The sequence below is a fragment of the Protopterus annectens genome, chromosome 9.part0, assembly GCF_019279795.1.
Source record: "Protopterus annectens isolate FY-2018-M chromosome 9.part0, PAN1.0, whole genome shotgun sequence".
NCBI classification, from domain to species: Eukaryota; Metazoa; Chordata; order Ceratodontiformes; family Protopteridae; genus Protopterus; species Protopterus annectens.
The window spans coordinates 254,406,496-254,418,704 of record NC_056743.1 but is presented as its reverse complement, the minus strand read 5'-3'; the positions used below and the strand labels follow the sequence as shown (position 1 = coordinate 254,418,704).

General features: G+C 38.7%; 1 protein-coding gene and 1 long non-coding RNA gene across 3 annotated transcripts in view; one reads left to right on the top strand and one right to left on the bottom strand.

Annotated features, from left to right (window-relative positions):
* The window catches only part of LOC122811172, a 1,417,861-nt gene that overhangs the window by 1,141,201 nt on the left and 264,451 nt on the right, over positions 1–12,209 (bottom strand). The window lies entirely within an intron of this gene.
* LMO2 (LIM domain only 2) overlaps positions 1–12,209 on the top strand; it is a 229,583-nt gene that overhangs the window by 109,225 nt on the left and 108,149 nt on the right. The window contains exon 2 of the mRNA XM_044082837.1: positions 5,213–5,428. Within this exon, the coding sequence (XP_043938772.1) occupies positions 5,213–5,428 (216 nt within the window). The remainder of the gene's footprint in view (positions 1–5,212; positions 5,429–12,209) is intronic.

The following is a 12,209-nucleotide window of genomic DNA, read 5'->3' as shown; positions in this document are numbered from 1 at the left end:
AAAGGGTTAAGTTATTTTGGACTTGTATATTAGTCACAGATTGCCCATGGCAAACACATTGTTTAAACACAAGGCTAATCATAAACATAATGGAGCACCCTGGGCCAGAAGCTGATGAGCGAGTTTATGTTATGTCATTAGGTATGAGGCAGTATTATTGTAGTCATTCTTTTCAGGAGAATTGCTAAGCAATAACAAAAGTCCAAAATGGGAGTAAACAAACACTGCTCTCTTGATAATAAATAAAAGACAAAACTTTTATTCAGGTACAAACTAGTGAGTGCTTTCGTGCCTCCTGGCACTTCTTCAAACAATACAAACAGTGCAAAAATTTCAAAAGGGGTTGCCTCACCCACATTATTTCACAGCAACCAATCATATATTTTCAACAATTAAAATTCACCTGCTGACAATTGTCAACAAATGTAAGGTGGGCTTCACATATCAACTAGCTTAAAAAATCCTTACATACAAAATAGAAAGTCTGAAACTACACATACAAAAATAAAATTAAAACATTAATTCTCACTTTCACTACTGAGTAACTGTAACTGATTGCTGCATTCACCTCTCTGTATGGTTATATTGTTGTTGATAGTACAAAAGCGCTCACTAGTTTGTACCTGAATAAAAGCTTTGTCTTTTATTTATTATCAAGAGAGCCATGTTTGTTTACTTCCATTCTGGACTTTTGTTATTGCAGTTTGCTTTTTGGGAGAGCTTCATCCCGGGCTGCTTTTGGATGTGTTTTGTAGAGTTGCTAAGCAGTTGACAAGATCACCATCTGGTAGCGAGATGGTACAGATAAAATGAGGCAGTAGCTGGGCAGAGCAGGGAAAACCAGTTGTGCAGTGATGGTGTCTTGGGAATGCCTAGATGTTGCTTTGTTGCAAGATGAGTTCAACTTTCTCCTCCAGAGGAGTTTCTCCCATAAACGTGAGGAAGTTTGTAATGTAGGCCCTGAACGGACTTGTCAAAACATCAGTAGCTGAGACGGTTGTTTCTATGATGACAGCCTTATGATCCTGTTGTGAACAGCAAAGTGTGAGAAACCAGTGCTGGTAGCATACAGGGATAAAGCACTGACAAAAGCCCAGGTGACCTGTGTTTACTTGGTGCTTGGGAACTTATTGGTGCAGGCAGGAAGGATGGATGTGCATATTCTGGGGGAACTGTGCTGGTTCCCTTATGGCTTGCTCCACTGCTCTATTAACAGAGCCTCTGCTGGAGAATGGAGACCCGTCATGATGCAGTGATGCAGGGGAGCCACTGCAGAGGAAGATGTGTGCATGGTCACCATAGCTAATGGTGGTAGTCCCTATCAGGGTATAGCAAGCATGACAGGACAAGGGGGCTTAGGCAGCAGTTATCATATCAGTACCAGGGTGGGGTTACACTAAACAAAATGTTATTATTGTCAAGATGCTGGCTGATGAGAGCACAAAGCACCCTCATGGCCACCTATCTGGTGGCCTACCTCACACAGGGTAGCGTCTGATTGAGAGGCTTGATGGTCAACAGGCATCGGGACAAAAACAGTAGATGAAAAAAAAAGAAGTGTGGGATTTTAAAAGATTAAAAAGTGAAGCCTTCCATTTAACACTGACAAGCAGGTCTCCACATCTGATTGTTAAGTACTGATAAGCCAAAAAGGTAGAACCTGCAGCAATTGCTGAAGGGAACCAAAGCGACTGAGAATGATATTCATATGGCCTCAAAAATGTTGTAGCAAATTATTTGGTGACTGAAGAGGGAGTGATAATATATTCCATAGCGTTTTTGGGAAATATGGAGAAATGTTGACCTAAAATGGATACAATGACAAGTTCTAGAAGGAGCACTTTCAGCAGCTGGAGGCCCAAACCCGATGGTGGTATTGGATCCATTTATGTAGATGAGGCAACTGCACTGGTTAAATATTTCTGCTGTGGAATGCCCATGGCAGTGAAAATACTGAATTCATGGGATATTATTTGAGTGTTACTGCTAACTTGCCTTTCCAGTGTTACCTGGAAGACTAGGACAGTATTCCCAGACTCCCAAAGTAGGGTAATGGTCCCCATTTTCAGAAAGGGAGACTAGAGGGATTGTTCCAGTTAGTGGGAACATCCTCTGCAGTGTCCCTGGGAAAGCTTATGCCAGGGTGTTTGAAAGGAGACTTCATCCAATATTTGAGTTCCTGATTCAGGAGAAGCACTGCACATTTTATCTAGATTATGGAAGAATGAATTAGCTCTTTATCTTTCATAGATACTGGAAGGTGTTAGGCAAGTTTGGCAGATACTTCTCAACTGTCCAGATTTTTGCCTAATTTTTGGTCTGCTCCTCTTAAAATTTGTGTTTTTCTGGTAAGTCATTTAGAATTGAAGTAACTGAATAATGACATACATTTGAGTTTCAGACTCATAATATTCTGCAGAAAATGTATGCTAACAAATCTTGTTGTTCTAGCAATTTTCTGAGTTTGTAAGAGCAGTATTTAAAATCTGTCCACATTTTTGGGCCTTTGTTCCCCCCATTGTTTTAGGCTTTGTCCAGATTTCTTGAGCTGAGCGGTTGAAAGGTATTTCGCAGTACTGTCTACAAGGGTTATGTACCCTGAATATGTATTGTGGGAAGTGCTGCTCGTGCTGCAGGCTACATGGTGTCTATTTAATGAGCATGAGCTGTGCCTGTATTCTAGGTATTTAGGTTTACTACATTCAAAGTAAGTACAAGACTTAGCCCCGGGTCTATCTTTTCTTCCTTCTTGTTTGGAATTTTCATGGACAGGTTATCAAAACGTATATAGGGTCACCTGAAGAGTATCCAGTTTGAGGATGTCAGGATTGTGTCTTTGTTGTTTCTGGATTATGCTGCCCTTCTAGTCTCATTACCATGAACAGCAGCACTTACTGAAGCTCTTCATTGCTGCCTGTAAAGTGGTTGAGATGAAAATTAGCTCTTCTAACTCGAACGTTATAGTTCTCTCCCAGAAAAGAGAAGATTGCTCTCTGCTTCAGTCACTTTCCTAGCTGAAAAAACAAGATTGAATATGTTTGATTAAATATGTTTAGAAGGGGATCTGTGCAACTATGCTTAGTCTGAGTAAAAGTCAAACTGTTATGTTGTCAGGACCAATAGAGCTTAAGTTTTTGGTTTTGGTGAGTTAATTTAGGATCTGTTCAGAAGTATTTACTTGGTGGGACAGGAAGAAACTTGAACTATATTTGTCCACAAGTATGTAAGCAATATACTCTGGGTTGGACTAAACCATGACATCTGAGATCAGTTTGGTGTAGTGTTGGGTATTATTTCTGAGATTCCTAACACAAATAGTAATGAGCTTTGTTAGTTATCTGAAGATGAGATAATGGACTTGGGTAGCACAGATAAGGCTCCTTTGCAGGACAGCTTGGCCCACTGCCAGTGACAAAGTGAGGAGTTCATCAATGAAGGACGGCCCCAGAGCATAGCCACCTCTCCATGGAGCTGAGAGAAGTCAAATGAAGTAGTGTGGGCACTTTGTGAGGATGCCCCCTGGGATATACCTCTCATTCTCTTACTGTAGGAATTGGGACAAAACCAAAAATGATGCGGGGGGACAGAGGCACAAAAATATGGACAGATATTAAAAAACTGCTCTTCAAAACTTAGAGTTTTTGAATTGGTATGCATTTTGGAAGGATATGAAAGTCTGAATCTCAAAGGTCTGTCATTGTTTGATGACACAATCCTTAACAACTTGCCAGAAAATCTCCGATGTTATGAGGGATGGACAAAAAAAATGTGGCACAATTCTGGATATTCTGTGAAAGTTTGCAGGGTTGAGATGTATGCTCTTGGACATCTCATGCAGGTATTGTTCTAAGCACTGTCCACTGGCAGAAGGCCAGAGGGTCGAATGAGGACATGTTGGAATATTGGTGACTCTCAGCTTGCCTTGGAGTCCCTGGGGATCCCATACCATAAGCTGGCGAGTGTGTTTTGATTGGGAATCTTAGCCTCAGTGCCACAATATGATTATACAGTTCAAAAACATTCAGAAAAATTAATAAATTGCAAAAGATTCTGAAAAAGTTGGCAACATTTTACATTCTAATGATAAATATGCATGAGTGTGATTGTGTGTGTGTGTGTGTGTGTGTGTGTGTGTGTATTTATTTTATATATATATATCAAAAGAATCAAGTGCACGTCACTGAAAAATGGTGCACGGAGTAAAATACAATGTTCCAAAAACAGAAATTCCAGCACTCAAAGTTGCAAATCCAATATCGGATAAAGTAATAAGACCCAAAAAGCACTTTAGAGGTACAAAAGTACTTTTAATATTAGACGGAACAAACAAAAATTTTACACTGACAATGTCAGGGGGCGAAATCGGTCACCGATCTGTGTGTTTTCTTCAGTTGAACCAAATGGCTGCATGATGGAGCTACCTGAATGTTTATTCCATCTAATATTAAAAGTACTTTTGTACCTCTAAAGTGCTTTTTGGGTCTTATTACTTTATCCGATATGGAACTATATATATATATATATATACACACACACACACACACACACACACACACACACACACACACACACACAGATATTGCCTTCATGAACATCTTTTTTTTTATCCTGCATGTGATTTGTCCACTGGTTATTTTTTTGTGTTTGGATTTTTATGTAAAGTGGTCTTTGTAATAGAGTAAAGTACCTTGAGAAATAGCTGGATTATTTGAACGCTTATTGGAAATATTTTAATAAACTGTTCTACAGTTGCTTTGCAGTTAAATGATTTTGTTTTTTTTTCCTTGAGTTCAACTACCGCTCACACTACTTGAGTTAAGAGAAGTCAACTGAGGTGGTTTAGATACCTTGTGAGGGTGCCCCAGGGCATCTTACAAGATGTGTATGAAGTGCAGCCCACTGAGAAACGGCCCTTGGCAGGACAAGAACACCTGTCATCTTATGGGGAACACCTCAGGATACCACAGGATGAGCAGGTGACTGTCACAGGGAATACAGAAATCTGGACTAGCCTGCTCTGTTTGTTTCCATCATGACCCTCATCAGGACATACACTTCACAAAATGAGTGGATGGATGCTGATGTGGAATGCACAACATGAGTCATTTTAAACAAAATGTGTAATAAGGTTGCAGTATTCTTTTACTAATAAATAGCTTTGCAGTTCTGTTTCTGAATGTCTTAAGAAGTAATTTAATTTTTTGCACCTTAGAGAGCCTGTAGATGAGGTTCTACAGATTCCGCCATCATTACTAGCATGTGGAGGCTGTCAGCAGAGCATCGGGGATCGGTATTTCCTGAAGGCTATCGATCAGTACTGGCATGAGGATTGTCTGAGTTGTGATCTCTGTGGTTGCAGACTGGGTGAGGTGGGGCGAAGGCTTTACTACAAACTTGGGAGAAAACTCTGCAGGCGGGACTATCTCAGGTAATATGCAACTGTAGTTGTGTTAATGCTCTCCTAACTCTAACATGCAGTTATTTTTGTAAGAAGAAAGTCAGCCATGATTCATTTTGATAGAAAGGAATTGTAGCAAAGTCAGCAATTTTTTGGTATATCAAGGACTGTTTCGAAATGTAATCCATAAAGAAGGTCTTTGAAATTAATTTAACTGAGATTACTAACAGAACCTCCTGGCAAGTTATGACAGGCTGGAATCAAGTATAATCTGGGAATGAAGAGAAAAAAATAAAATTTATTTATTATTTGTCACCATAGATACTATACAATTTATTATTTACCACCATAGATGCTGTACAACCACCTCAAATTAGTAACTCAGAGATTCTTGCCACCAAATTGCAACTTAATAAAACTAAATGTATCAACATCATTTGTATGTACATTCCCCCAGGCAACAATATATCTACACTTGAAGATACCCTTCACTGGCTATCATGTCACTGCCCCCAAGAAACCCTACTACTCTGTGATTTTAACATAGACTGGGGCACCTATTCCTCAGAATCCCCAACCACCCATATTAACCTGCATGAATTTGCACAAATCATAGCCACCCCTACCAGGATAGGTAAACCAAACCAAAAAGAAAGCATACTTGACTGGGTACTCATAAATAGTCACCCCCAATTGTACACCTTTGGGACCCTCCCTGATGATCTAAGTGATCACCTTCTCACCTATATAATTAAACACAAAGCCATTAACCCCCAACAACCCTTACTCAGAATGGTAAGAAACAAAAAATACTTTAACCCTGCCAAATTCCAACAAGAACTAAACTCATGTAAATGGTCTGTTCTAAAACACATCCCCTTAGTGGAAGCAGTTGTATACTTTAACAACAAGTTCCTTGAGATCCTTGATTCTCATGCCACCTGTTCGCTCAATAAGAACAAAGGCAAAAACTGCTCCATGGCTCTCTAAAGCATCCAAACTAGAAACTATCCTTAGAAACAAAGCATGGGCATTATGGCGTACTAAAGACCTCCAAGATCACATTAAATATAGGCAATCTAGGAACGAGATTAAAAAATCCATTTTACAAGACAAAAAAACAATACTTCTATAATTTACAGAAAATAAATCAAAATACCCCCAGAAGTTTTGGGCAAGCTTAAATAAACTTCTCCATCCTGGACAAACTTCAATCCCTATCCCTGCTGCTACCATTGATAAACCCCCTGAGAATGTCTCAGACAGTTTTAACCGATTCTTTACTGAGACAATTCAAGCCCTAGCTAGCCAACTACCTCCTAACTCCCCCGGCCCTGAAGGTACCACCTCTAGAAACCAACTCTCATTCAGCTTCCAACCAGTCGCCACTTCAGTTATCCGTACCTTGATCAAAAAACTAAAACCCATAACACTCTCTGCTGACCAACTCCCTGCTTAGTACCTACAAAAGGCAGCTGATGCTATTGCTTACCCCATCTCAGTACTAATCAATCGAACCATAGCAGAAGCTAAAATCCCCACCATCTGGAAAATATCCTATGTAATCCCACTTCACAAAGGAGGCAGCTCTACTGAATTATCCAATTATAGGCTAATAGCTATACTATCTCCACTTGCAAAGATTATGGAAAAGTGTATTCATAGACAACTGATGCACCACCTAATCTGGAATCACCTTATGGCAGACACCCAGCACAGCTTCCGACCTCACCACAGCACTACTTCAGCCCTCCTAGCCTTCACCACTCTTCTTGGATCTTTCCAAGGCATTTGACATGGTTGATCACCAACTTTTAATCAACACCCTGAAAACATTATTTCTAGATACAAAAGCCCTTCAATGGTTTCAATCCTATCTGAATGACAGACAGCAGGCTGTCCTTTGGCAAAACAAACTCTCTAACCTCCTAACACCCTTGGTGTACCACAAGGCTCTATACCAGGGCCCCTGCTGTTCTTCATCTTCATTAATGACAGTTATACTGTCATCCCAAAAGTCAGCTGTATATGCTGATGACTCCACCCTGATCTGCTCAGCCACATCTCCAACAGAGCTATGGTCAGCTACCCAGACCACCTTCAACACAATAGAAAACTGGCTTTCTGATTGTCGTGTGATCCCAAATCCAAAAAAAACTAAAATGTTGTTTTTCTCACCAACACATAGGTCTATTGCATTCACCTTTACCATAAAAGCAAATAATGGCACAATAATCTCCCCTGACCCTTCTACAAAACTACTAGGTGTAATAGATAATAATCTATAATTTGACCTACATGTTAATCAATCCATCAAAACCATCAATAAAAAACTAGGGTCACTTTACAGAATAAAAGCCTTCCTAACCCCTTCTGCTAGAATTGCCATAGCTCGCTCTCACCTTCTTTCATCTCTTCTGTATGCATCCCCTCTACTCTCTAATTTAAACAAGTCTGTCCTTAAACTCTCAATCTGCTACAACCACATTACCAGATTTGCCACTGGACTGCCTTTCATGACACATCATTGTATCAATCTAAACCAGCTTGGGTGGCTAGAACTACCCAGCCTAATCCAGTATAACCAACTGATTACGGCCTATAAAATCCTCTATAATCCGGACAATACTTCTGCACTTAAAAATATTATCACCCCTTAAAACAATCCTAGACCGCTTCGATCCTCTAACAGACTACTAATTCAGACTAGCAAAATTAATAACACAGCCAGTGACTCTCTCTTTGCCAACTCTGTAGGTAGATCCTGGAACTCTCTCCCAGCTGCTATTACTTTACTTTCCACCCTGTGTCAATTTAGGACAAGACTCAAACAACATTGGACACTTAACTGGCTATGTCATGTATCAAGGCTGACTAACTCTACTCTAGAATGAGTAAAAACTGTTAATTCAGTTTATTTGTGTTACTTAATCCTGACTTACACTCGGGATTATCTCTAACCTGTGGAATTTGTATAACTTGTTTACATATGTAATCACTGTAAATATTGTATTTGCAATATGTAATGTATCTGTAATCTTAACTGCTAACCTTGGAGCTTTTCTCCCCGGGCCTCTGCTGAAAATGGACATGCATCCATTTGGACTATCCCAGTCAACAAATGTAAAATAAATAAATATTTGGACTAAATTCTTAAAGACAGAGGAAAAGTACATATGTTAAAATCTGTAATTCAATATACATCCATTAATCCACAATCCCCACTTTTCCCCATGGGTTCGGGGTATCACATCAACAGCGACCATCACCTAGAGCCAGTGTTCACACCACTGGGGGGTTAGCCCTGCAAAAATAGTATTCAGCAATACTTGGATTTTTGTACAGCAGCAACATCTGAAACTCAAGTTCTTGTAGAAAGGATCTGCTAGCATCCATGCTAGTAATTTGCAACACTTGTTGTTTGGTAGTACTAGAAAGTGCATATAAGGAAGGATGTTCCCTACAGATGGAAATAGCTGTGTAGCAAACAGGAAGCAAGTAAGATTCAACACAACCACTTCTGACTGCTTTGTTCTTGGTAATTTCTGGTGTATGACTTCATTACAACTTAAATGTACACTTTGTATGTATCTTTTGGTAGCAGCTGTTGTTTTGATTACATAAAATTTACCAGGAAACTATGTCAAGGTTTGTTTTTGTTTAGGTCATTGTGTCTCTGCTCCCTGACAACCATCAGCCCTCCCATAACCCAGTCAATCCATGCAATTATTTTCAGGTGAGAACTAGTCATGGGAGGCAGTCATCTAGGCAACCATCTGACTTCAAACAAAAATAAAACAACAAACTGACCACGGCTCACTGAATTCAAGCAGTTTTAATAAATCACATAAGAGTAAGCGCTTTCACGATTTACAACTAATCGCTTCATCAGACTCCATTCATGCAAATAAAACAACTAAATTTAAACTCATACTGACCAATCAAGTACCACATTCAATATGACATCATTAATTAATAACAATTAAGAGTTCTAAACTTTAACAGCAGTATTCAAAATAGTAAAAAAAGTGTCATATAGTTAAGACCAATAAAATCAATGTTTCAGAGACCTGGCTTTCAGGAAGGGTTTCAGTGAAACTACACCATTTAGCCCTGGTGGTATGTTCGCCTGTAGTTGTAGTATCCATTTTTGCTCTGTTTTTTCTACTCTGTTATTTATATCACCCCCTCTAATATTTTGTTCAATAATCTCTAGCACCATAAAATTAAATACATGTTGCGTATCCTCAGTTAATGCATGTTTCGCTAGAGCATTGGTGTCTTTCTTATTGGTTATATCTCTTACATGTTCCAATATATGTTCTTTAAGACATCTATTGGTTTTCCCTATGTAAAAAATGAAACATTTAGTACAAAAACTAAAATAAACGAAGTGCTGTGTTTTACAGTCTGCATAAAAATTAACTTCTATATCAAAATTCATGGTGGGGTGTGAAAAAGTAGGTTTACTATATAAATAACTACATGCTATGCAATTCCTGCATGGGAATGTACCAATTCTTTGGGATTTTATTAAGCGTCTATTATTCCTTGTTTTATAACACAGTTAACTGTTAAGAGATTTCTTATTATTAAAGCAGAAATGGGGTCTATCATCAATAACCCCCTCTAGTTGACTAATTGACCTTAGGATATTCCAGTTTTTTCAAAAATTGAGCAAAATCTCCCGATGTTACTGGAGTAGGTCACTCGAAACTCGAAACCCAATCATATTAGAGTCATTCCTATATGTGTTATTTTCTATGTTAGTAGTGTCAGAGAATTAGGGTTTACCTTTGTCCTTCCTTTTCTGCGACACATACTTAATATGATTCCTAATGTCTTTATTACTGTAGCCTTTCTTTAAACTCTTCTTTTAGTGTTAGTATTGCTGTATCTAAGCCTTCAACTGTATTGTGTAAACGGCTAACTCTCATAAACTGTCCTCTAATGACATTTTTTGCTTACATGTCCTGGATGCATGCTTGTTTTGTGTAGAATACTGTTTTTACGACTAGGTTTTCTATATACAGAAGTAGTAATGTGTTTATTACTTGGTTTACATAACTTAACATCCAAAAAGTCAATGTTCTCATAGGAGTACTCATATGTAAATCTTAGAAAATCGGTGGTACTATGTAGATGCTCAATCAATTGTTCCAATTCTTCAGTAGTACCCCCCCCATAACAAAAATGCATCATCTACAAAATGTGTATACCATAGAATCTTACTTTGGTATTCATTTCCTTGCAATAGAGGATTAATTTCCCATGCCACTAGTACTAGGTTGGCGTAGCTATTTGCACAAGCTGTGCCCATAGTCACGCCAACCCTTTGTAAGTAAAAGTTTTCATTGAAAACAAAAACATTGTTTTCCAATATAATTTCAAGGAGGTCACAAATCAAATTAATTTTGGAAGCACTATATGTCTTTTTATCATTTAGTGGTTCACGTATCTTTTCAATGCCCCAATTATTGGGTATCACCATGAACAATGATGTAACGTCCATGGTGACAAACATATAATTTCTATTCAAATTGTAAATTTTATTATGTAACAGATTCAAAAATGCCGTAGTGTCCCTAAGTACAGTCTCACATGACTCTAAAACTGGATGTAAGCATTTCACAACATAGATAGATACAGCTTCTGTAGTCCATGCTTTGCTTGAGACTATAGGTCTCATGGGTGGTAGGTCATATTTTTATGGACTTTGGGAAGTCCATAAATCATTGATGTGAGTGGATATTCTGTTTTAAAATAGTCAAACAATTCTTCAGCAATCTGCCTTGTTACAAGTAAATCAAAAATAAATACTGAGACCCTATCTATAATTGCCCTGACCTCTCTGCCAGTAATCGGTGAATAAGTATCACTATCATTCAGCAGCAGCATCATCTGTTGGATATAAAAAGATTTATCCATCATGACTACCCCACCACCTTTGTCTGCTTGTCTAATTTTAATGCAAGATAATGTTCTCAACTGTTTCAGTGCCTCAGTTTCCATTGCACTCATATTATAAAACATCACTGGGCTGTCTTGTGCAAACTCTTCTCTAATTTCTTTTTCACATACTGTAGCAAAGGTTTCTATAATGGGTGTGGTTTTGGTATAAAAACACTAGATTGTTTAAAAATGTTAACATTCCCCATCCCTGTATCTTTAAACATTGTTTTCAAAGTCAAAGTGCGTGAAAACAGTTTCAGTTGTTTGAGCATGTCTGTTAATATAGTTCTTTGCGCTGGTATAAAACTTAACCCTTTATTTAGAAGAGACATTTGTGGTTCCGTTAGACAATAGTTAGATAAGTTTATTACCAAGTTTTTTTTTGCTGCGTGTGGTCATTGTGTTCGAATAAGTCACTCGCTCCATCTGACTTATCTGCTTAGTCCCAACCCCTCTGCAGCTGTCAGGCTTGGCTGTAGCACTAGCTTCCCAGTTATGTGCACTACGGCACTTACCAGGCTCCAGCTACATGGCATGCATGCACCTTTCACAACCCTGATGCTCCTTGTAAAACCTGGTACAGCACATAGCCTCTGCTAGGTGTCAGTGCAACAGTGAACCTAGCTGTATCTCTCCCCACAACGTGGGTCAGCTAGCATCAGACACTCTCTCTGCCACTTCAAATCAACTGCATTAGCCCTAGGATTAGTAGTCAATCCCAGATCATCTGGGTCACAAGTCAAGGATTCGTCCTTGTGAGCCATGGAACGATGAGTTGTTTTCTTTTATTACAGTTTTGTTGATTTGACTGGAATGGCATATTGAATCCACATTATAGTCTTCAACCAAGGTTTTGGTT